The sequence below is a fragment of the Lissotriton vulgaris genome, chromosome 3_1 (assembly GCF_964263255.1).
Source record: "Lissotriton vulgaris chromosome 3_1, aLisVul1.2, whole genome shotgun sequence".
Taxonomy (NCBI): Eukaryota; Metazoa; Chordata; class Amphibia; order Caudata; family Salamandridae; genus Lissotriton; species Lissotriton vulgaris.
The window spans coordinates 42,750,491-42,777,255 of record NC_141689.1 but is presented as its reverse complement, the minus strand read 5'-3'; the positions used below and the strand labels follow the sequence as shown (position 1 = coordinate 42,777,255).

At 46.3% G+C, this 26,765-nt stretch overlaps 1 protein-coding gene across 2 annotated transcripts in view; it reads left to right on the top strand.

Moving 5' to 3' along the window:
- The window catches only part of LOC147725898 (sialic acid-binding Ig-like lectin 12), a 203,201-nt gene that overhangs the window by 65,777 nt on the left and 110,659 nt on the right, over positions 1–26,765 (top strand). For both annotated transcript variants that reach the window (XM_086962817.1, XM_086962818.1), the window contains exon 3: positions 20,825–21,244. In XM_086962817.1, the coding sequence (XP_086818943.1) occupies positions 20,825–21,244 (420 nt within the window). The remainder of the gene's footprint in view (positions 1–20,824; positions 21,245–26,765) is intronic.

The window sequence follows — 26,765 nt, the reverse complement described above, 5'->3', positions numbered from 1 at the left end:
CGGAATTGTGTTACATTTCCTTCTGGGAGGCCGTCCATGGGAGGAGCATGGGCCGACTGCACTGAGAGCAAACCACTTTCTATACCCATGGTTTATGAGAAGGGGCAACAACACCAAAAGCATTGGCTACTAATTTAATCTGCAAGATTCCATGTAACATGAATTCAGATTCTAATAATTAGAATTACTGTCAACAGAAATCACATATTACAGATCTTAATTAAAGAAATAGCAATTAATTACATGTAGGTTTTACCAAAATGAATTCACTGATGCGTGAATGAAGGCCCCCCTTCATCGCAGAATATTCCTATCATTGCAAGTCGAAACACATCACTTCTTAGCCTAATTGAAACACAAGCACTGGCAATGCCAATAGGTCAGGTTTATGAAGGAATGTGCCTTTTGTGTCACTGATGGGTTTAGGCACTCAGTAAGCCATCATGCATGTAGTCTGTCACTCATCTTTCCACTCATTTATCCACTAACTCATTCCTACACTCACTTTCTGACAAAAATACAATAGAACACACACAAACTCAAAAATATACTATAGGTAAATTAACAGAACATAAGTACAAAAATAAAACATGCTGCCATCTAAACACGGTGAGCATTTGCTATCAATAATGAAACTAAACATAGCAGAGGGTGTCCATCTTTCAAAGGTACTGTACATCATCCATCCTAGTTTTAAAGTTACAGCATGCCCCCACTGTTTGAACCAGTGTGTTGACAATCTTGGAACGGTGAAACAACGGTAGACTATGGCCAAAAGCATTCCATAATGGCCTCCTTCACAGCAAATAAAATGTACAGCAATCAAGAGACCCGTTACCACTTCCTAGAGGACTGTAGTATGCTGTTTAGAAATTAAAGGGGGGACTATAAAAGAAGAAAATTGAAAAGGAAAGGGCTGGCCATTCCACTGTGGCACTGAAGCGCACTCATTGTTAGGCGGATGTACACATGTGAACAGAATATCCCATCATTCACAGGGAACCAGAGACATTGACTAATGTGGACTGAACCATGAACCCATACAGTCCGCTGTCATGGATGGAGGCCGAGTGTAAACGACACTCCGAAGACCAGTGGCAGAACAGAGCTGGCCCAGAGGCCATCTAATTATCTAAAGGATATATATTTATGTATATGGATGCATGTATTAGTTAATTTTTTTTTATTACAAGATCCTGGCTGACTGCTAAGAAGGGTACCCTTACAATGCAAATCATCCACCTCTCAGCTTTATCAGAGGCAGTAACAAACAACCAAATTCTTTCCTACAAAAGGTAATCTGTAACCTTTCATAAAACAAATTACAAATCCACCCTTAAACGCCTATTGATTTTAACACAAGCTTTTTACAATCAATATGTCAGGCCTAATGCGGTTCTCATACCCTTTTCATAACAAACAGGTCAGACCCATCCCAAGTGAACTAATCAGGTTTGTAGCTGTTCTCATTGGCCAATCACCATAGCCAGCGGAGGCCTCCTCACTGAGCGTGAGCTCTTTCCCAGAAGACAAACATCAGGCAAACAGCAATACAATTACATACTATACAAAATGTGACTCCTAAGTGGACCTAACAAGGATTCTGACAACACAAATCTTCTGTACGCACATTTTGTAAGAGGGGGTCAACAGCACCAAGCCCCTGGCCAACCACAGTAATCTGCGAGATTCCACATAACAAAATACCCATCTGTGGGCTTTAATACAGAGTAATAACAAGCCACCCCTCAATGCCTAGTGACTTTATTATATGCCTTTCACAATCAATATGTCAGGCCTACTGCCTTTATTGTAATCTTTCGTTGTAAACAATCAAGCCTATAGCCTTTATCATAGGCTTGGCTCCATAAACAACTCAGACCTACTAGTATCCTACGCCGACGACACCCAGCTCATCCTCTCTCTCTCATGAAGAACCCCGAGGACACCAGACTCAGATTCCAAGAAGAAATGAAAGACATCACAACATGGATGAACGACAGCTGCCTAAAACTGAACTCAGGGAAGACTTAAGTCCTCATCCTCGGACTCTCCCCCACTGCATGGGACAGCTCCTAGTGGCCCCCTGCACTTGGAAACCCACCCACCCCGATGGACCATGCCTGGAACCTCGGCATCGTTCTAGTTTCCTCCCTTACCATGACCCGCCAGACCAACGCCGTCGCCTCTGCCTGTTTCAACTCCCTTCGCATCCTCTACAAGACCTTCAAGTGGATCCCCCGAATGCAGGAAGACCGTCACCCACGCACTCATAACCAGCAGACTGGACTACGGTAATGCCGTCTATGCAGGAATCAACAAACCCTGCCACAGAAGCTCCAAACCATCCAGAACACAGCATCCAGACTCGTCCTCGGAACCCCACGATACGAACACATGACGCAGCACCTATGAGACCTCCACTGGCTCCCCATTGAGAAGAGAGTGACATTCAAGCTACTAACCCACGCCTAAAATGCCCTCCACAACATCGGGCCCAAATACCTTAACAAAGGAGTCTCCTTCTATGTACCCAAAAGGAACCTTTGCTCCGCCGACCTCGCCCTGGCAGAGACCCTACACATCCGCAGAACCAGAGCAGGCGGAAGAGCCTTCTCCCACATCGCCGCAAAGACCTGGCTGAAACGAGCTCCCAGTCCACATCAGATGCTCCACCACTCTGAACACCTTCAGGAAGAGCCTCAATTCCTGACTCTTCGAATAAAGCGGAGCTGCAGCCACCCTCTCTCCCCCCCCGCCCCAACGCCTTGAGACCCTCACGGGTGAGTAGCGCGCTCTACAAACCCCTGATTGATTGTTTGATTGACTATAATGGTCATAAGCCTTTTCACAAGCCAACTAGAAAGTATGCTGTAATAAAATTATGAATATATACATAATATCAATACCAAATCTCTTCTAACAGAGCCTAAATCATTACCAGAGTGCACATCGTCTATTCCATGTTTTTTTCAGGTGGGTCCCCAGCACCAAAACCCTTGCCTAAGGTAATGTGCAAAATTCCATGTAACAAAAAACCTGCGTAGTGTAATAACAATCCACCCTTAAAAGTCCACAGGCTTTAACGCATGATTTTCACAATAAGTAAGTCAACCTACTTGCTTTGTCATACAATTTCATTATAAACAAATTACACTGAAGGAATCCAACATACCTTTTCCCAGTGAAACCATAAGGCCTCAAGCACAAAAGCAGTCAGGCTAAACTTAGTGTAAATGTGTAAAGCATTTATGCAGCATATAAGCAGTAATAAAGTGAAATCACAACACAAGAAAAATACCAAGCCAATTTAGAAACATAGAGTGCATTTTAATAGTTAAAATGATAGCAGAACATAAATCCAATCAGTAGAATTGGAGATATGCAATGTTAAAGTTTTTAGTGAAGATAGCATCTAAAAGCGCAAAGATCCATATCATCTGGTCGCACTAGACTGGGGGAAGGTCACACGTTCATGCTGACCATGATGGAGCACAGGTCAGATACAGGGACTAGGTTAGTTCCACTGGAAAGTTACCTTCAGAGTTGGCGTGTTCTTGGACCCAATGAAACACGCAAAAATCAGGTAGGGTTACGATATCCTTTATTTGTTGTGGCTTCTGTCGTGCCCACATGCAGGTCCGTCCTCGTGCCCTCCTCGTCCCAAACTGTCCTTTCCCCACTCCCTGACCGGATGTGGTGTTCAGTTCCTTTCCTTCCTTTTGCTCCGGTGCAGGGTCCTAGTGCCCTTCATCCCAGGACACTCCATCTCCCCCTTTGTCACAAAGAAATGATGAGAGAAGAGAAACAGAGAGAGATGTAGAGATAGGGAGAAAAGGAGGGAGAGGTAGCTCAAAGTAAAAAGAAAATGATATGTATGCATCCCCATCACTGCATTTCTTCAATAAGTCTTTTCGGCTGTCTGCTCACTCTTCTTTGACAAGCCTCTTTCTGTGATTATTCTGCTGGACCATCACCCTTGTCTGTTCCCTTTCCGTTGTAATCCATCGCTTTATTTACTTCTGCTGCAGTATCTTGGCTGTCTTCATTCATGGTCTTCAGTCCTTTGAAGTGAGAACTGTTCCGTGTTATTCGGTGGTGTTCCGACTCTGCCGTAATCATTTGCCCCTTCACGTTTATGATCGTTAGCGGGTCCTTTGAGAACACGCTGTCGGACTTTCTTTTGCTGTCGCTGACGCACTACCACTGAGTCCCCTTCTTTGAGGTGCGACGGGGTGGAATGTCACCTTGCATCTGCATATGTTTTCATCTTCTCTTTGGCCTCTTTGTCTTTCACTGCAATGCTGCTGTGCTCTGGTGGCATCGTTGCTCTGCCTGTGGTAGCCTCGTCCTGCTTGTCCTCCCCAGAACTAACTCAGCGGGACATCTTTCTGTGGAGCTGTGGGGGGTGTTTCTATAGTCTCGTAATACCAGACATAGTTCTTGGCCTATGGAGATCTGCGCCAGATTCGCTCGTTGGACAGCCTTCTTTAAGTTCCCCATGAACCTTTCCACCATGCCGTTCACTTGTGGCCATAAAGGCGTTATCTGCCTGTGATGAATGCCTAGGTAGGTCATAAATTTGCGGAATTCTTTCCCTGAGAACGGAGGACCGTTGTCTGTCTTTAGAGTTTCTGGGGAGCCTCAGGCTGCAAATGCGTCATCCAATATTGATAGCGTCGCTGTTGCCGATATTGATGAGACATGGCGCACTATGGGAAATCGTGAGTACTCGTCAATGATCATGAGCAGATAGTTGTCCGTGTCCAGTGGCCCAAAGAAGTCAGCTGCCAACGTTGTCCACACCGCCATTGGAAGTTCTGACATTTGTAGCTGTTCGAGCTTTGCTGGCTGTCCTGTTGTTTGACAGTTGTGACAAGTCACGATGGTGTCCTCCACCAATCCGTCTAGGCCAGGGAACCATACCTTCTCCCTTAGCAATTTTATTGTTGCAACCATGCCTCAGTGTGACTCATGTGCCAGATTAACAGTCTGTCGCCTTAGTGAACTTGGTATTCCTATGCTTGTTCCTCGCATCATTATTCATGTTTCTGTCTCCGACAGCACATGTAGCTCTTCTTGGCAGGACCTGTCCTTGTACGTTACAGTCTCTGTGAACTTCCCCATGTTCTCTAACAGCGTTTTGGAGCCCCACAAGAACAAATCAACAGTGGACAGTGATAGCGGCGGTCTCACTTCCATTTTCTCGTACTCCGATATGCACATGATGTTGCATGTGGCCTCGCTGTCAAGCAAGAACCGTGTATTATGTCACCCTACTTCAATGTCCATGGTTGCGGTTTTCTTTATTTGATGCCTCTCCACGAGATGAATGTGCTTTGGTCTTCTGTCTTCCTTTGGGGCATATGACATTTGATACAGTCGTGCCACACTCACAGGTGCTGCTGTTTCTTCCGACTCATCAGAGGAGCTGCAATTTGCTATTTCCATGTGCCTGGCATACCTGCTGGTGGTCACCCATGGTCTTGCCGCTCTGCCTCGCTCGCTTCTAAACTGCCTGCTCATACAGGTGCTTGCAAAGTGATTGTCTCTGTTGCATTTCCTGCACCTCTGGCCCATCGCCAGGCATGCACTGACGTGCAGAAATTTTAGTCTGCATCGATTGCACGTTTGTTCGTTCCTCTTTGTTGGCGAGGGCACTGGGTATTCTTTCTCCTTGCCGTTTCCAGTAATGCGATTCACTTGTACCACTCTTTTTTCTTTCCCCAGCTCCATCTCTTTGGCATGCGCCGTTGCTCTCGCTTCCATGCGGGCCATGGTCAATATCTTCTCCAGCGTCGCTGGTTCCTTCAGAACACGTGCACGGATCTCTACAGACTGACTGCCTTCACTGATGCGCAGTTGTATCGCTTGCTCATTGTCAAACTTGTCAAACCCACAGTGCATGACCAATTTTCACAGTTGTGTTGCGAAGTCATCAAGGGACTCCTCTGCTCGCTGACACGCAGTGTTGAAGGTGTACCTCTCAAAGTCAATATTTCGTTGCGGGTCAATTTTTGCTGTGAGGCACTGTATCACTCCCTTGTATGTCGCTGTTTGATCGCTGGGAAATGTTATGAGCAGGTCCTCCACTTCATTTGCTGTCTACAAAGTCCATGGCGCGCATGTAGCGTTCAAATTGCCGAATCCATCTTTCCCACATGATGCCGGCTGTGGTTCCGATAAGCTGAATCGCATTGGTCTGCAAAATATTACTTGTGGACTCTTTTTGTCACTTGCTGGTTCAACCATTTTCTCTGACGTGCAGCTTTGGTGCAGGCCTTCTTTATGTGTAATTACTTTTTTTTGCTAGATTGATAGTAGTACTTCTATCTCTATTTTATTTCTTTGTTTTCACTTTATCTTTTGCCTTTAATGTGTATCTTTCCCTTTGAATTTCACCTTTTGTACTATTTTAGGTGTCTGCCTGGCATTAAAATGGCCTCCTGGCCTTCCTCTTTGTTGGCCGAATCTGCTTCCCCTTAAAATGGCCGCCGCCATCTCGCAAGACCGAGATTTCTGGTGCCTGTCCCTTTAAAATGGCCGCAGGGCCTTCCTGGATGCTTATTCACTGCTCCCGCCTGACCAAAAAATGGCTGCTTTGTTCACGCGAGATTTGCCTTCAAATCTACGCGCAAAGCAGGCTTTTCTTGATGCGGCGGGCGCCTGGGACACAGTCGGGTGCACCACTGGAATGCGCGCGATGTTCACACACACAGGCGGGTGTACCGCTTGCTGTCAGACAGGTGGGGGCCTCTTACCACGTCTTCAGTAGCCCGGGGTGGGCTCCCGCGGCGGTGCTCTGGTTTTCGGCACTCGGACCAGGGTGGGCTCCTGGCTTCGTTTCTTCCTGCGACCAGGTGGGCTCTGGACGTTGCAGCGATTCTTCTCCTGTTCTTCACAGGCGAACCAGGGCGAGGTCCTGGCTCCATTTCTGAGTCACGAAGGACCAGTTGTCGTGTTTTTGGACCCAAGGAAACACGCAAGAATCAGGTAGGGTTACTATATACTTTAATTGTTGTGGCTTCTGCCGTGCCCACATGCACGTCCGTCCTTGTGCCTTCCTCGTCCCAAACTGTTCCCTCCTCACTCCCTGACCGGATGTGGTGTCCAGTTCCTTTCCTTCCTTGTGGTCCGGTCCAGGGTCCTAGGGTACTAGTGCCCTTCACCCCAGGCCACTACAAGAGTCTGGTGGGAAAAATCCAGTCTGCGGTGAAAGTGACCCCAAGGAGGAGACTGAACGTCACAGACGGTCATTTATGTATCTTGAAGAGCTGGTCAGGCATCATGGATGGTGGTAACTGTAGCATGAATAGCCAGTCTGGCACCATGGACGTCCGTCACTGTAGCAGCAAGAACCAGTCAAGCATCGCAAACTGTCGTTGCTGTACCATCATAGTGAGAGTCATCACAGGCTGTCGTTGCTGTAGCACAAAGTGCAGGTCTCGTCATTGCTGATCGCCACAGACTGTCATCGGGACGAACAGCAGGTTTCACTGGAACTTCATATTGACACGGCCCATTATTGGTTGCTGGCATCCCGAACTTCAGGATTTTTATATTTTCCTTAGGAGAAGTACACTCTGATACCAACCAACGGTGTAGGACCTGGGAAGGTACCTCACTTCAGCAGAGGCCATCAGGGCACAGGCATGTCCAGTTGCAACAGGTCAGCTAGGAGGTTGCAGGAAGGCCTCTGAAGCTTGTTGTATCCCAGTAACTCACACAGGAGGTCAGTCAACGGACCTTGGAGTCACTCTGGTTAGCCTGGGATGAAGGCAAGTAGGTCCAGTTTTCCTTCTCAGACAACAAGGAGGTATTTCAAGCAGCATAGAAGTTCTTTTGTAGCAGGGCAGTCCTTCTATAACTTTCACCAGTCCAAGAGTGTATTGATGAGTAGCTCTGGAGGTCCGATATTTATACCTGGTGCCAGCCTTTGTGTGGGGTAACTACCTGTCCTACCCACACCTCTGGTTCTGGAAAGTGCTTCCTCTTCCCCTGTCAAGGTTGCAAAATGCCTGGGTGTGAGAAACACCAGGGTAGGCCTTGTATAAGTTTCCTTTGTGTGCGCAGGATGCAAAGCCCTTTGAAGTGTAAGTTGGCCTCCCCAGTCATCCTGTAAGAATGGCCCATCTCTCCACACCGGAGCCCCCTTTCTGTGACAGTCTGGAAGGGATACACAAAGCCCCACAGCAGGGCCATTCACAGTCATGTGACCCAAGACCCAGTCTGAAGGCACAAATTGGCAAGACAAGAAAATACAAACTTTCTGAAAGTGGCAATGTCAGAACTGTAACTGAAAATTTGACTTCACCATTAGAGATGATTTTAAATTACAATTCACTTGAGTGTAAACAGCATATCTCTACATGATCCCAATATAGAGTGTGCACTTATTACATGTAATAAGGTAACCCAGGGTTAGTCAATGGGAGAGATAGGCCTTACAAAAGGAAAAAATTACTTTAGGGGTGACTTATATGTATTAAAAAGAAAGTTTAAGACTTCTCAAAAAGGTTTTTTTGCCAGTTTGAAATGGCAATTTAAAGCCACACTACAGGCTGTAGCGGCAGGCATGAGACATGTTTTAAAAGGCTACTTTAGCGGGTGGCACCATCATTGCTGCTGCCCCCTGGTAGCATTTAATTTCATGCCCTAGGTACATGTAATCCCATATAAGAGGGGCAAGTAAATTAAATGTGCCTATCAGGTAGGCCAATTGTGCTATGTTTTAAAGAAAGAGCACACACACTTTACTAATGGTTAGCAAGAAAAAAGTGCCAACAAAAATGGGTCCCGCAACAGAAGGCAAAAAGCTGGGGGATAATCCTGCAAACATAGTTAGGTCTAACACATACATTTATAAAATTAAACATATTTACAAAATGGCAGGTATCAAAACCATGTACAACCCTCTCACTAGGGCCTAAGAGGAATCATTACAGTAAAATTCGACTCCCAAGGTTTTTCAGAGTGGGTGACCAAAACTAAAACCCTTGCTGACTGTGGTAATCTGTGAGATTACATGTAACCAAGTAGCTTTCCATGGCCTGTATGATAATGTGATAATCCACTGTTCGAGGCCTAAAGGTTTGACAATGAATAGGACAGGCCTGCTGCCTTGGTAAAAACGTTTCATAATGAACCGAGCAGATCTATGGTAACTGGCATTTCATTTCCGTGCCCACCATCCACGCCTACAGCTGGGATCTGGCTTGTCACCACAACCAACGTAGGCCTACCGCACTGAGAGTAAACCTTACCACATGGCAACTGGCAGGCATACAGACATAACATTGGAAATGTAGACATTAATACAGATGGCAAAGTAAACTATCATCTCTCTTGTCAGGACTTAACAAGGGTTCTCGAAGTGTAAACTTTCTATACCCATGATTTAAGAGCGAGGGCAACCAACACCAAAACCGTTGCCTACTAATTTAATCTGCCAGATTCCATGTAAATGTAAATGTATAGGCATTTATATAGCGCACTACTTACCCGTAGGGTCCCAAGGCGCTTCGACCGCTGCGAAACCCTTCCTGGCTTCCCTGAGAGATGGTCCCTTAATGGGTATCTCCAGGGTGAGACCAGGCATCCCCAGCGGTCTGGTGGGGCCGTTAGTGAAGATGAGGCAAGCTAATGCCCAGAGTTGCCGAGTGTGATCGCTGATCAGAGTGGGCACCGAGGCGAGAGAATTATTCCGCTGACCCTGGTCCAGAAACCTGCCGCGCCGGGAATCGAACCCTGGTCCCGGGCCGTCCTCTGCTCTTGGGTCTGCCGCCTCTAACCAGTGAGCCACACTACTTCACTGTAACAATAAAACTGTTGGTATGCTTTAATTCAGGGCACTAACAATCCACGCTTTAATGGCTATTGGCTTCAACGTATAATTATTTTCACAATCAATATGCCAGGCCTATTGCCTTTATCATAACTTTTCACAATAAATAATCAGGCCTTCAGCCTTTATCATTGGCCAGTCGCCATAAACAGCTCAACAATGTTCTACTGGGCATAAGCTTTCTATAGGGCAACCATCAGGCATACGGTCATGAAAGTACAAATGCACACAACAGACCAGCTGGCAAAGCAAAATACTATCTTTCCTAAGCGAGCCTAACCAGGATTATTGTAGTGCATCTCTTCAGTTACACCAGGCGGGGCCCCATCACTAAAGCCCTTACCTCTTACGGTAATTTGTGAGAGTCCATGTAACAAAATACCTGCCTATAGGCTTTAGCACAGTGTAATAATTATCCTTCCTTGAAAGCCTATGGACCAGACGTACTAAAGACTGGTCGCAAAATACCAGTCATATTTTGCAACCTGTATTTCTGGGGCCAGTGCGGTGTTTCGAGAACCGACCTACGTGTCTGCTCCAGAAGCTGTAGTCCAAGCTCTGATTACATCGAGGCTGGATTAATGTAATGCCCTCTACCCAGGTTTGCCCCAATCACGAGTGAGCGGACCTCAACGTGTCACAAAAGCTGCGGCACGAAAACTGTTTCGCCATCCTCAGAGGGCTTCCATCGGGCTGCCTTAGAAAGCAGCACTGGCTCCCTCCGAGGCACAGAGTTGCAGTTAAAGCCCTCTGCTACTGCCACAAGGCCCTATCTAATAATGGCCCGCTCTATCTAAACCGCATGTTCCATCTAGGAATCTAGGATCGGCTGAAGCTAAGCTCACCACTATTCCTGAATGCAAAAAAGTCTGAATGTCAGCAGTTCCTTCAGCTATCCGGCGCCTAAAATATAGAATTCTCTTCCTCTTACAATCCAAGAGCCTCCATCGGAAGCTCTTTTCAGCAAAAGGCTAAAAAAGTGCTTTTTTTTATTTTTTTAAATATTTTTATTTTTCATTTTTTCTTATTAACTTGCACATTGAATTACATGTCATACTTTTATACATTTTACAAATTACATCCATTAGGTATCTCTGGTTTGAAGTTTCCGAAACAATATAAACAGTATGATTATATAACAATATCATAAATCATAATTCTAACGTTTACTTTTCTTTTACATTATCTTACAATGCCATCCTTTCTTTCCATTTGATTATTGGTTCCCAAATTTTCAACCCGAGTCTCCTTCCCTTTTTCCCCTTCCGTGCATATATAGCTTTCTCAAGGTTATAGCTAGCTAGTAGGTTTGCCAGCCAAACTTGCATATCCGGGGGTACCTTGTCTAACCATACTCTTGCTATTGACAGTCTCAATACTGCAGTGGCTACTAACATACATTCTTTCTGGTCCAATCCATCTTGATTGTCTATTCCAAACAATATCATCCTAGGTGTTAGTTTAATTCTTATATCAAGAGTATTATTAATAAAATCTTCTATGCTTCTGATCAAGGTATGCAGCTGAGGGCAAGTAGCAAACATATGAATGATATCTGAATCTCCTGCATTACAGCGTGGACAGGTAATACCAGTGGTTCCTCCCCACTTGGCTATTCTAGCGGGGGTATAGTACAGTGAGAATAACGTCTTGTAATGCTGTGATTGCAGGGAGCCAGAGCACAAGATATTACATCCCAAATTCAAGGATTCTTGAAGACTTCCGGGATCCACTCCCAATTTTCCAACCCATTTGTTGCTAACTTTCTCCAAATCGTCCACCTTCCCTTTTGTTAAAATTGCATAAAATGATCTAATTGTGCAGTCCCCTCCTACTTTTATCTTTTCCAGTACTTCATTCCTGTTAAACCCCACCCTACCACCTTGCTTATGGGAGAGGAAGCTCCTTACCTGTAGGTATTTAAAGAAGTCCTTCCTCTCAATCCCATACTTAGCAATAAGGTCTGAAAACTGGATTATCCCGTCCCCATCCATTACATCCCCAATCTGTTCTATCCCTTTCTGTGTCCAACCCAGCATCGTTGAATCTGCAAATATTTCTGCCGGGAAAGATTTGTTTTTATAGAGCCTGACATACCTATTATATCTCCCCATTCCCATTTTTTTAAGGAATGCATTCCATATCCTGTATGCTGCCATCAAGGTCTTAAACCTAGTTCTTTTATAATATCCAAACTCAACTCTATTTAAAAGATTATTTTCCGCCTCTACCCCCAGTATAATAGCATAGACTTCTGTAGACATAGTCGTAACCCCTATATCGCTTCCTCCACCCCCGATTAGGCCCTGCATATACTGCAGTGCTGTAGCCATCTGATACAGCCTAAAGTCGGGGGCCCCCCAGCCCCCTCTCTCTCTTGGTAGGGTCATGTATCTGTAAGCTCTTCGGGTTTTTCCATGTGCCCAAATGAATCTATTGAGCACCCTTTCTAACAAATTAAACCATCTAGCCTCAAAAACTAAAGGGATAGTACGAAAAAAATATAGAAATTTAGGCAGGATTAGCATTTTGACAACATTCGTACATCCCATGAGGGAGAGGTGCAGGTTGTTCATCCTTTCTAGATCTTTTTTGACTTTACCTATTAGAGGGGCCAGATTCATCTCTACTATCCTCTCCAGACTCGCCGTTAATACTACTCCTAAATATACTGCTGAGTTAACCACCCTATCATCCGCACAAGGAGTATATCTATTCTTAATAATCTGAGTCTTTGTTCTATTTAAACTATACCCTGATATTTTTCCAAATCTCTGAGCCTCTGTCTCCACCTCCTTTATAGCTGAAATAGGGTTAGGAGTTAAGATTGCTACATCATCTGCGTAGGCTAAGGACTTCACCGTACATTCATTTATCCTCATTGGTGCTATCTTTTCATTATCTTCCAGCCTGCGCAGTAATGGTTCCAAGTATAGCGCAAACAGCAGGGGAGAGGAGGGACATCCCTGTCTAGTCCCCCTAGCAATTTTTACTTTATCTGAAAGCCCCCCATTCACTCTTATTCTTGCTGTTGGGTTCCTGTACAGTACCTGTATAGCTTTTATGAAGGGTTCACCCAGCCCACACCACCTCATTACATACCAAAGATATTCCCAGGCGACCCTATCAAATGCCTTATCGGCATCTAGGAAGAGTGCTGCGACAGGGTCCCCTAGGATATCTGCAGAGTCAAACATCGTAATCACAGTCCTTACATGTTGCCGTTAGGAGGGGGCAAGATGGCCGCCGCACCGTTGTGCTGAGAGGTCGCACTTTTCCTCTCTCCCACAATGAGCTGACACATTGAGAGGAACACCGTGCCACCCACGAAGGAGAGGTATTAATGGAGACCGGTCTTAGCTGGATAGAAAGAGTATCCCCTAAGAAACAAATATTGCGGATTGGACAGGTTTGGGTCCGTTTGAAGGAAGGAGTCTTGAACTTTATAACTAAGCATCGATATATGGCTCCTAAACCACCCACCCGTATGGTTAATCAGGAGAAAGGAAATGAGAGGGCCAAGAAACCCCCTGATACCCCGGTGACAACGAAGATAGGGGCAGCTGGTAGCTTGAAGGTGGATTCCTTGACAGGAAAGAATACCGGCGCGATCAGAAAGATAATCCCCCCCGGCGGAAAAAACAAAGAAGGGTGAAATGCGGAAACAAAATGCAAATCCCAAACCTAACAATACCGCAAACAAAAACATCTTACTGAAAGGAGACGAGCAAAAGTTTCGAGAAATGAATATGCGCCAGCCTACCATGACGGAGATTCTATCAGGGAAACCCCCCGAAGCAGTAACTGCAGAGATGTCAGTTTCTCTCCGCGAGTCAGACGCTGTCACCCTGGCGGCTGGAAACGTCCTCGAGGACGTACTCGACGAGGAAGACGCTGTGAAGGCGGTTGCCAGGCAACGGGCCGAGCCGGCGCGGAGAGCAAGTCAGAATGCTGCAGCACCGCAGGCAGACGGAGCACACGCTGGAGCTCACGCTGAAGAGGAACAACCGACTAGAGATGAAGGTAAAGGGGAGCTCGTCAATGGAGGCACTGGAGTGGGGAACACAGGCACCATGGGAGGCACTACAGCGGATATGCTTGGAGCACTAATGCAAGTAGAAAAAGAGATTAATGACTCCAAGAAAAAGACTGGCTCATGGGGCAGCCAAGAAAGCTTAGTAAGCTTAGAAAAACAAAGTCTTGTAGGGGAAATTAATATAATCAAACATCTCCACGGGGGGAGACTGTACTTCCCTAGAGGGGGAGGGCGAGTTTTACTCTGTAAATGAAGATTCTGAGTCGCTATCATCAGCAGAGTCTAATACAGAGGAGGACGAGGGTACCGAATCAGGTATAAGCACGTCTGGCAAAGAATCTACAATGAAAAAGAAGAAGCATGCCAAAGTAGAGAAACGTCTCCTATGGGACTACTCAGCGACTTCTCAAGTGTACCAGGAGGAGGACGCACATGTAAGCATGGCGGAGGGAGCATCGAATGGCAATATCCCTTCCCAACGAGACCCTTTCCAGACTCTATTCTCGACTCTGAAACAGATGCAAAATGAAGCAAGAGCAGAGAGCCGCAGAGCGAGGCAGGCGTCAAAGAAAATACAGAACAGCCTAAGGAAGGTCAATAAATTATATGATGAGCTGGTGGACAGAGTTACAGAGGTTGAGGAACGGACAGGCAAGCTGGAAGATGACGTTGGGAGATGGCAGTCATTCAAGACAGAGCAGGAGAAAATGGCAGAGGACATGCGCTGGAAGATGGAGGACTTTGAAAATAGACAGAGGAGGAATAATGTCCGCCTACTGGGTGTGGCGGAAGGGGCAGAAGGGCAGGATGTCAGGCAATTCGTGATAAATCTCTTGAGGGGCGCATTTCCAGAATCCCAGTGGCAGTGGGAAACAGAAATACAGAGGGCACACAGGTTCCCATTTACAGTAAGGAAGACGGGCGATGCAGTAGGAGCAGGAAGAGGCGGGCAGAAAAACCATCCAAGGGCAATACTAGTGTATATTGGAAACTTTTTACTCAGGGAGGAGATTTTGGGTAAAGCGAGGCCAGAGAATAGGAGGACTTTTGAGGATAACACCTTTTTTGCCAGGCCTGACTTCTGCCATTTTACTGTAGAGAGGAGGTGGAAGCTGAGGCAGATGATTGCACCATTCCAGGCTCTTGGTATGGAGGCATATCTACTTTACCCTGCCAGACTGAAGGTAATTGTTGGAGGGAAAACTTGGATGTTCAACTCTGAGATTAAAGCAGAGCTCTTTTTAGAAGAGATGAAGAAACAAAAAGGAGGGTGAGAGGCCGGATAGGAGATAGTGGGATCTGTGGGTGGCACGGCAAGGTAACTGATTGGGAGAGGGAAGCGACTTGCACAACATAAGGCGGGCACACATAGGTCAGCTGACCTATTTGCCTGTAAGGGGAAGGGGAGGGGAGGGCAGAGCAGGGGTGGAGAGGGAGGGAGGGAGGTTGTGGGGGGGGGGGTGGAATGGCAACAGTTTGGTTATGATTTTGCACATTGTTATGTTTTTGAGTTACACTGAAAGTATACAGACTGGTTTGTTGGTGATAGACAATGCTCATCGTGGCTGGTATCTACTCATGTTAACACAATGGCATGTAGGATAGCATCAATCAATGTGTGTGGTTTAAATGACCCAAATAAGAGGATGAGGGTGGCTGCATATTTAAAAACCTTGCGATTGGATCTGATATGTTTACAAGAAACCCATATAGAGCTAAGTAAGATAAACATTTTGGAGCAACTGGGGTTCAGGTTATTGGCTAGCTCTAAACAAGAAACTAGGACCAGAGGCGTAGCAATTCTGGGTAGACATAGGGATGTGGTAGTAGGGAAGAAAAAGGAAGATAAATGGGGAAGATGGGCTATAGCAGAAATATGCTTCAGGGGTCAGAAAATAACATTAGCTACAATTTATGGATCTACTGAAGACGACCCAGAGGTATTTCAGTTTCTTGATGCGGAGCTGGCCCAGTGGCCTGAACCCATAGTCTGCTGTGGAGATTTTAATATTCATGACTTAGAGAGCTCATTCACACGAACAGATGCAGTCTATAGAGGGAGGAAAAGGAAAGTGTTTAGGGCTCTGGCAGATATGACTTTGCATAACTCGTTGATTGATCCTTGGGTAAAACTACACCCTCACCTTGATGGAAGTACTTTTTTCTCTGCCCCACATAAAGTATTGGTTAGGCTTGACTATTTTCTGATAACTAGCTGTTTATTATATGAGACACAGGTGGAGAAACTTCCCAGGGTGATTTCAGACCATAGCCCAGTAATACTTACCATTAAAAATAACCATATACCAAGAGCACCTACACAGTGGACTTTTGAGAGAGGCCTTTTAAAGGATCCTATATATAGGGAGCACATGACGGAGTGGATTAAATGGTTTTGGGATATCAACAGGGGGACAGCAGCTATAGGAATAGTTTGGGATACATTCAAGGCGGGAATAAGGGGAGAAACAATTAGCTTCGTCCTGGGAAGACAAAAAAGAGAACAGGAAAGGAGAGAGATGGTAGAACATAAATTATTAAGGGAGGAAGAGAATTTAAGCAGGGCAATAAGCTATAATCTACCTCTAGAGGATTGTCTGCTTAGAATAATAGCCCTAAAAGCCGAGGCAGTGGAAGGTCTGGCCAGGCAGGCGGCAGATAATTTTTTGACTAAAAAGGAAAAAACATATGAGCTTAGTGAGAAGGTGGGGCGGGTGCTGGCAATTAGAACTAGACAGAGAACAGCTGAAGCGGGAGTAAAAGAAATACGGGATGCACAGGGAAATTTGGTCATGGAGACTAATTTAATAAGAGATGCCTTTAGGAGATTTTACGCAGATCTATATACTCCAGAAGATTCACCGAACCTAGGGGAGATTGATGAGTACCTGGGCGATATATCCCCACCGACGATTTCAGAAGAGGATAAAGAAATATTAGATAGACCAATATTGTTAGAAGAATTGGAGGAAGCTCTTGGCAGTTTGCCGATAGGTAAAGCGACAGGGCCAGACCAAATCCCGCTCGAATTTTATCAAACATTTAAAAATGTACTCCTGGCAGATATGTTTATAACTATGCAACAAGTACAAGCAGGGGAACCTAGCCCGGAGTCATGGGGGGGGCTGATATAATAGTTATTCTAAAAAAAGGAAAGCCACCAGAAATGCCAGGGTCGTATAGACCAATTACATTAATGAATTCGGATATCAAAATATATTCTAAAATTTTAGCAAAAAGGTTGGCTGGAATCATTGAGCAGTTAGTAACCCCTATCCAGCATGGTTTCATTCCTGGGAAAGGGACTACGCAACATGTAAAAACGTGCTTTTTTATGTCTTGTTGTTAATGGGTGCAGCTCTCTGTGTGTTCTCCTCTAACAGAAACAGGATCCTAGCGCTGAGACACTGCATTCGAAGTGGCTATGCGCTCTATGAATTGCATTATTGATATTATTAATAATAATAGGTTGGTTCTTAAAAATACAAATCACAGTGGGTCGCTATTCATCCTAATTCATCTAGAGAAAAATGGAAGATTGTGCCTTCCTCATTTGCGTGTGTTTATACTGAATATGTTCCAATAGTTCTTTGGTGCTTTTCAAGTGCATTGTATTTATTAATTTTTCATACATGGAACAGGAACAAGAGTAGTGAAGAGACAGCCGACACGTGTTTCGCCCAAGTGGCCCATCGCCGAGGGCTTTTTCTCTAGACTTATCCCATTATGGCTCTTGGGTGTAGCCATTGGTGAGGACTGTGCCACCACAAAACATTTGGCCCTGAGAAATGAAGCACAAAAGCCCTGATCTCTCCACCCATTTCATTTGCTCATCCTAATTCATGACTTGCAATTTGCGGCCCACTACAATTTGCTGTCATCACAGCAATGGTGGCCTGTTGCAGTCAGCAGACCACAATGTTTATGATTGCTTTTAAATAAAGCAATATTGTTTGGTAATGTTTTCTTAAACAAAACGGGATGTGTTTCATTAAAAGTGAAAGGTTTTAAATATATTTTTGTCAACATTCCGAAGTGGAAGCGGGTCTCTGGGGTTGCCTTCGCTCTGCAAGTGAGTTATCACTACTTTCTAAGTCTACAAAACATTCACGCTTTGCAACCGGATTTCAGTCAGAAAACATTGTAGCAACCCAACCGACTCACGTTTTGCAAGGGACGTCCTAAATACTCACCTTCCAAATTTTGATGTAGTGTGTGATCACAAACCCACATTCAGATTTCGTAATGTGTTACTGAATCTAAATGTGGGTTTGGTTCTTACAAAATGTCATTTTATGGCTACAAATTGTCCAACTTGGCAAACTGAACCCTTTCAACCACAAAAGGCCTTACAGCATAGCACTATTTTCTTTTACCCATGCTTTTCACAATAGATAGGTCAAGCCTATAGGTTTTTTCTTAACGTTTCATAATAAGTACATCAAAGCTATGAAGTCTGGCATGACTTTTTCCCAACGGACCCGTGAAACCTACATCCTTCAACCTTGGCTTCTTACTTTACACAGCAATGGCCTGTTCAAGTGCACATTAACTGGCAGCCTTCATGCATTCAGCTATAACATTACAAATATGTAGAAACCATAGCTTACAAACCAATACACAACTCCTCTCAATGGGGCCTAAAAAGAATAATCACATTGAAAACCCAACAGGTTTGTGATAGAGGGTGGTCAATGACAAAACCCCTTCCTACTACGGTAATCTGTGTGATTACATGTAATAAAATATCTGACTGCAGCCTCTAGCACAATGTAATTACACCCAACTTTAAACAAAACCTTTCATACCAAGCAGACCAGACCTAACGTTCCCAGTGCATCAACCAGGCCTAGAACTTGTTACCAGAACCACCTCAGTCCTACAGTATTGAGCATAAACGTTTCCACAAAGCAACCGTCGGGCACCCAGTCATACAATTACAAACGCACACAAATTTAAAGATGGCTGAGAAAAGGACTGGCTCTGCCAAGAGGTACTAACCAGGATTCTGACAGAGCAAACCTTCTATGCCCACCGCTTGTCTCACTGGGTCAAGAACACCAAAACACTTGGCTACTACGGTAATCTGTGAGATTCCATGTAAAAAGCTAATATACATCTGTAATCTTTGATTTAGAGTAATAGTAATTCACATTTAAATGTCTATTGGCTTTAACATATGCTTTTTAAAATAAATATGTCAAGGCTGGTGCATTAATCATAGCATTTGATACCAAACATTTCAGGCCAATAGCCATAACCTCTGGATTGTCACCAAAATTCACTCAGTCCAGCTGCATTGACTATAATCTTTGCCACAAGCCTAAAAGTACAATTCAGTCTTTTTAGTGGGGGAGGGGCTGCAAGTGAGAAGCACCACTCCCGCTTTTGCTGCAAGGGGCCAAAATTGCACCACTTCTGCAAAACCGGCCCCCACAGGTTGATATGCGTGGGCTAGTTGATTATTGTGCTGTCATGGCCGCTGCCTTCTAAGCGCTACATCCCGCACATGTGGAGGGTGGGAGTCTGGCTGGTATCTGAGCAGTGAACTGACCAGTGAGTGACCCACTGCGGCGTGTCTGCCTGTAGGAGCTTAGGGGACGGGGCACACATCCCTGCTGACAAGTGTTGTCCTCCCTTGGCCTAGAAGAAGTTAGTTCAAATCTGGGCATTTGAACGTTGCTGTAGTTTCTGTTCAGGTTGCCAACCAAGCCCCACCCCTTCCCTCACTTTTGAGGTGTCTTTGTCCGGCAGGGGGCAGCACCCCTGCCTTCCAAATGGCGTCTGGCCCCTGCTTGGGACATTAACACCCATAAAAATTCTCATGGCTAAGCTTTTGAGTCTTCCTTGCCTCTGTGCCCTAGCACCATGAAACCTTTTTGGTGTGCGTGCGCTTTATAAATATGTTGTAACAGAACATAACATTCTTGACCACGTGGCAACATTTCACTCACGTAATGCCTGTTTGCCTTGTGTATGTTGCCATATGGATGACTGGGTCTTCTCTGATTACCCTCTCTTTCAGGGTCCCCGTACACAACCCCCATCTGACTGAAAATGCGCTTCAGCGCCCCACAAAGGGGTATGAAGCGCTAAATCAGTGCTACAATACAATAGTTGGAGGATTTCGTCACCCCCCCCCTCCCCTTGCCTACAATAGCTTAAATGACGACCTTTACCCACGTAATGCTAATTTACTGTTAGTTACTGTATTCTTTCAACTCTTGATTTTTATTAAGAATATGTTTCGACTGACTGAGACATCAAACTGCTGCTGTCTGAGGTGTAGTTAATTGCTTTTCGTACTTTTCTAGGGTTGTGTTAAAAGATGACAAGAGCTCGATATTCCAGTGTCTTCTTTTATTCTGTATGGTATCACCACCAACATGCAGCCAATCTCCACTGACTGCACCGGAACACCCTCCTTGGGGGCCACAAGAGTCCTAAACATTAGCTGAGCCGGAGCACTGAAAGGGGTCAGTACAAAACCACAACACACCCACCGTACAAAAGTAAAAGAAGCAGCAACTAGAAAAACAATAATACATTGAAATAACAACAACTACATATAAAATAAAGCATGAGAAATACAGATAACAGATATAGTTCTAAATTACTCCCATGGAACACTCTCCTCGGGGGCCCACACGTGTGCGGAACATTAGCTGAGCAGGTGCACTTAAAGGGGGCAGGCCATAACCACAACAGGATGCTTGAATAAACCTATTTTAAGGAAAGCTACCTTAAAAGGTTCTGCTTGGTGGGGGCCAGCAGGTGGTCAGTGCCCTCACTCTGAGGGCAACCAAGAAGAGAGTATCACGTGGGACAGCTGGTCATGGGTCATTCGAAGGCCCCTGAATGAATATATTAATAATAAAACAAGCTTGCATCAGTAAACCATGCGACGCTGCTGTGTAACTCTCTTGTGTCCGTTCTTCATGCAGAGTACAGCCGGGTGGAGTTTCAGACGTCGACCATTGCTACATCTCCTGGCTGGTCCATGACCACAGCAGAAGCCATCAGCGGGTGGAGGGGGCAGTCGGCCGTGCTACCCTGCAACTTCACCTACCCAGGCAAGCCCTACCAGGGGGTCGTGAAGGCCATCTGGAAGATGGACCAAGGGCAGGGTCCTGAACAAAAAACTATTTTTGAGTGCAAAGTCCAGAACAGCACCATCAGGGTACACCAGTGGGACGAATGTATAACCAGAGACGACCAGTACCGGCTGGTGGGGGACCCCCGTCAGAACGACCTCTCCCTGGAGGTCAGGAGTCTAAAGTTCAGCCAGAACGGGCGCTACTACTGTCGCGTGGAGGCGAAGGGCAAATGGCAAACAAAATATGGAACCAAGCTGTCTGTGTACGGTGAGTACTCAATCGCATGCTGTTTGTTTATGGTGAGTACTTACACGCATGCCGTCTGTGTGGCGAGTACTCAAGCGCATGGTGTCTGTGAAAAGTGAGTATTCATGCCGTCTGTGTATGGGGAGTACTCATGAGTATGATATTTGTGTATGGTGAGTACTTACATGAATGCTGTTTGTGTACGGTGAGTACTCACGCGCATGCTGTTTGTGTACAGTGAGTACTCATGCTCACGCTGCCTGTGTACAGGGAGTGCTGAAGCTGTCTGTGTACGGAGAGTACTCATGAGTATGATATTTGTGTATGGTGAGTACTCACATGAATGCTGTTTGTGTACGGTGAGTAATCACGCGCATGCTGTTTGTGTACAGTGAGTACTCATGCTCACGCTGCCTGTGTACAGGGAGTGCTGAAGCTGTCTGTGTACAGGGAGTACTCATGAGTATGATATTTGTGTATGGTGAGTACTCACATGCATGCCGTCTGTGTACGGCGAGTACTCACGCGCATGCTGTTTGTGTACGGTGAGTACTCACGCGCATGCTGTTTGTGTACAGTGAGTACTCATGCACACGCTGCCTGTGTATAGGGAGTGCTCAAGCTGTCTGTGTACGGGGAGTACTCATGAGTATGATATTTGTGTATGGTGAGTACTCACATGAATGCTGTTTGTGTACGGTGAGTAATCACGCGCATGCTGTTTGTGTACAGTGAGTACTCATGCTCACGCTGCCTGTGTACAAAGAGTGCTGAAGCTGTCTGTGTACGGGGAGTACTCATGAGTATGATATTTGTGTATGGTGAGTACTCACATGCATGCCGTCTGTGTACGGCGAGTACTCACGCGCATGCTGTTTGTGTACGGTGAGTACTCACGCGCATGCTGTTTGTGTACAGTGAGTACTCATGCACACGCTGCCTGTGTACAGGGAGTGCTCAAGCTGTCTGTGTACGGGGAGTACTCATGAGTATGATATTTGTGTATGGTGAGTACTCACATGAATGCTGTTTGTGTACGGTGAGTACTTAAGCGCATGATGTTTGTGTACAATGAGTACTCATGCTCACGCTGCCTGTGTACAGGGAGTGCTCAAGCTGTCTGTGTATGTGGAGTACTCATGAGTATGATATTTGTGTATGGTGAGTACTCACATGAATGCTGTTTGTGTACGGTGAGAACTCACGCACATGCTGTTAGTGTATGGTTAGTACTCACGCGCATGCTGTTTGTGTACAGTGAGTACTCATGCTCACGCTGCCTGTGTACAGGGAGTGCTCAAGCTGTCTGTGTACGGGGAGTACTCATGAGTATGATATTTGTGTATGGTGAGTACTCACATGAATGCTGTTTGTGTACGGTGAGTACTCACGCGCATGCTGTTTGTGTACGGTGAGAACTCACGTGCATGCTGTTAGTGTACGGTTAGTACTTACGCCATGCTGTTTGTGTACAGTGAGTACTCATGCTCACGCTGCCTGTGTACAGGGAGTGCTCAAGCTGTCTGTGTACGAGGAGTACTCATGAGTATGATATTTGTGTATGGTGAGGACTCACATGCATGCCGTCTGTGTACGGCGAGTACTCACGCGCATGCTGTTTGTGTACGGTGAGTACTCACGCGCATGCTGTTTGTGTATTTTGTATTTGTATGTGGATTTATTAAGCGCGATTGATGCCCGGGGGCGTCCAAGCGCTGAGGGACCGACAGATGTATAGGCAGAGGCGGGGATAGTTACCAGAATTATTGTGGGGAGTTGAAAAGGAGAGTCTTGAGCTGTTTCCGGAATGAGGTAAGATTGGAATTGGCTCTCAGCTCTAGAGGAATGGCGTTCCATAGCTTGGAAGCGTTATGGGTGAAGGTCCTACCGCCTGCTCTGGCTCTTTTTATTCTGGGTTCGGTGGCCAAAAAAGTCTGGTTTGACCGTAGGTTTCTGCTTGGATGATAGTGAGAGATTAGGTCGCGGGTGATGATTGGGCCTTTGTCCCAGAAAGCCAAGTGGGCAATACACAAGGCTTTGAAGTGGATTCTTTGGCGGACTGGCAGCCAGTATAGACTGGTCAGACTAGCTCTGACTCATTGTCGGCGTGGGAGCTGGAGCAGTGTCCGAGCTGCACAGTTCTGCACTGTTTGAAGTCTCCGCAATGTGTAGTCTGGTGCAGCGAGGTATAGGACGTTATTGAAGTCCAGGCGGGACTGGATCAGACCCTGGATGGCCACTTGTTTTGCCTCCATAGGTAAAAGATGGAGAATTGTTTTGAGCATTTTAAGAAGCCCAAAACAGGTGGCAGACAGTTTGGTGGCTTGTGTGTCGAATGACAGGGATTTATCGAACCACACCCCAAGACTCTTGATGTTGTCCTTGGGTGTTGGGGGGGTGCCCAGACAGGGTGGCCACAGGGAATTGTAGGAGCTAGGATTCGCGGGACCTAGAAGCATCAGCTCCGTCTTGTCCCTGTTTAGCTTGAGTGATGAGGAAGACATCCAGCTTTTTACTTCCTCAAGGCATTTACAGAGTCCCCCGCTCATGGGGATGTTGGCCTCATCCGCCAGTGAGACCACCAGCTGGGTGTCGTCCGCATAGGAGATGATCTTAACTCCATACGGACGAACAACCTCAGCCAGTGGCCTCATATAAATGTTAAATAGCGCCGGGCTTAAAGCGGAGCCTTGTGGGACTCCGCACCTTAAAGGTCTGCTGGTAGATACTGAATCACCGTCGAAAACCTGAAAGGATCTGTCTTTTAGGAAGGACTCGAACCATAGCCAAGCCTGGTGCTTGACGCCTACATTAGACAGACGGTTAAGCAGGATGTCGTGGCTGACCGTGTCAAAGGCCGCGCTGAGGTCAAGGAGGATCACTGCCACTGATCCTCCTTGGTCCAAGATTTTTCTGGATTCTTCGGTGACCTTGAGGAGGGCGGTCTCGGTTCCGTGCTTGGGTCGGAAGCCTGTCTGGGTGGGGTCTAGCAGTTGGTTGGTTTCTAGGAAGGTGACCAGAAGGCTGTTGATGTATTTCTCCAACACCTTGCTCAGCCAGGGAAGCAGGGAGATTGGCCGATAGTTGCTGAAGTCTAATGGGTCCAAACTGGGTTTCTTCAGCAGTGCTTTAACCATGGCCCTTTTCCATCCAGGCGGGACCGTGCCGGAGGAGATAGAGGCATTCAGGCGGTCCATTATGATGCGCAGGGTGACCTGAGATGCCGACATTATAATGTCTGGTGGGGCTGGGTCGTTGGGGGGGCCAGATTTGACTTTCCTGGCTACAGTTTCCAGAGATGCCAGATCTATAAGGGGGAAGTGAGCTAGTGTAGTGGGGGTCTGTGGGTTAGGGTTTGCCAAGACTGAGTTAGTCGAGGCTGGGGCGGAGGTGGCCAGGGGGGGAAAGGAGGCGTAGATTTTGTCAATTTTTTGATGGAAAAATGCTGCCACATTGTTGCAGTGCTCTGTGGATGTGGTAACAGGTAGGCTGGGTGGTAGCTTGGTGAGATTTTTTACTATTAGGAAAATCTCCCCAGGTTTTGATTTGGCTGACATGATTTTGTTAGAAAAATATGCCGCTTGAGTGGCTTTGATTTCTTCTTTGTACTCTTTAAGTAGCGTTCGATATTGGGTTTTTTCTATTGGAGAGAAATATTGTATTGTATTGTATATGGATTTGTTAAGCGCGATTGCTGCCCAAGGGCGTCCAAGCGCTGAGTAAGTAGACAGAGATGGGCGGTGCAGAAGAGATTAGAACTCTGTGGATTTGGCAAACAGTAGGGTTTTCAGCTGTTTGCGGAATGAGAGCAGGTTCGAGTTGGACCGGAGTTGTAGAGGAAGTGCATTCCACAGCTTCGAGGTGTTCAAGGAGAACATCCTGCCTCCGGCCCTAGCTCTCCTTACTCTGGGTACCACCGCCAGGAAAGCCTCCGTGGAGCGAAGGTTTCTATTTGGGTGGTAGGGAATGACTAGATTGTCATTGATTGCTGGGCCTGTCTTCCAGAAGGCCCGATGGGCAATACATAGTGCCTTAAATGCCACTCTCTGCCTTACTGGTAACCAATGTAGACTTTTTAGTCCGGGTCTAGCTGACTGGGTGCGCGGGATCTGTAGCAGGGTACGGGCTGCACAGTTCTGTACCACCTGCAACTTCCGAAGAGTCATCTCAGGGGCCCCCACATATAGGGCATTGTTTGAATCTAGACGGGACTGGATCAGGCCTTGTACTGCCACCTGTTTGGCTTCCAATGGTAGAAGCGGGAGAACCTTCCTCAGGGTTCTGAGTAAGCCAAAACATGTGGCGGACAACTTGGTGGCCTGGGTGGAGAAAGAGAGACTTTTGTCCAGCCATACTCCTAGGCTCTTTACACTTTCCTTAGGGGTGGGAGGAGAACCCAGACAGGGGGGCCACAAGGAAGTGAAAGGCACTGGTGAGGCTGGTCCCAGGAGCATGAGCTCTGTTTTATCTCCGTTTAGTTTGAGGGAGGAGGTAGTCATCCACTCCTTGACGTCCTCTAAACATTTCAGCAGGCCTTCCGGAGTTTGCCTGTTGCTCTCTTGTGCCAGCGAAACCACTAGCTGGGTATCGTCGGCATACGATATGATTTTGATACCGTGCGGTTCGACGACCCCAGCCAGTGGTTTCATGTATACGTTGAACAACGCAGGGCTCAATCAGGAGCCCTGCGGCACTCCACAGCTTAGTGGTTTGCTGGATGACACTGTTTCCCCGTCAAAGATCTGAAAAGATCTATTGGTCAGGAAGGAGTCGAACCACCTCAGTGCGTCGCCTGATACTCCGATGTTATATAGACGGTTCAGCAAGGTGGCATAGCTGACCGTATCGAAGGCTGCACTTAAATCAAGCAGGATCACTGCCACTGATCCTCCCTGATCTAGTACCCTTCGTGATTCTTCGGTAACCGCTAACAGGGCGGTTTCAGTACCATGCTTCGGTCTGAAGCCTGTCTGGGACGTATCCAGTAGTAAGTTATTCTCAAGGAACTGGACTAGCTGGGCGTTTATGTACTTCTCCAGGACCTTGCTTGCCCAGGGGAGCAGTGAGATGGGGCGGTAACTGGAGTGGTCGTCTGGATCCAGGTTGGGTTTTTTTTAGTAACGCCCGCACCATGGCTTGCTTCCAAGCGGTGGGCAGTGTACAGGAGGAGATGGAAGAATTTAGTAGCTCCAAGATTACAGGCAAGATGGCTAGGCTTGCTTGTATCAGAATTTCCGGTGGAGCTGGATCGCGAGGAGAGCCCGATTTAACTTGGCGTGCCACTTTGCCAAGGGTGTCAAGGTCTAGTGGGGGAAAGTGCTCAAGACTTGGGTGGTCTGGGGAAGGAGGGTGTCTCGAGGAAGGTAAGTCGGTTACATCTGGGATTGTGGATGCTATTGGGAAGGTGGAGTAGATTTTGGAGACTTTATTGTGGAAGAATTCCGCAAGCTCATTACATTGTTCCTGGGTCTTAGTCGAAGGAGGAGCTGTGTTCACTTTAGTACATTGTTTTACTATGTGAAAGATTTCCTTGGGCTTGGAT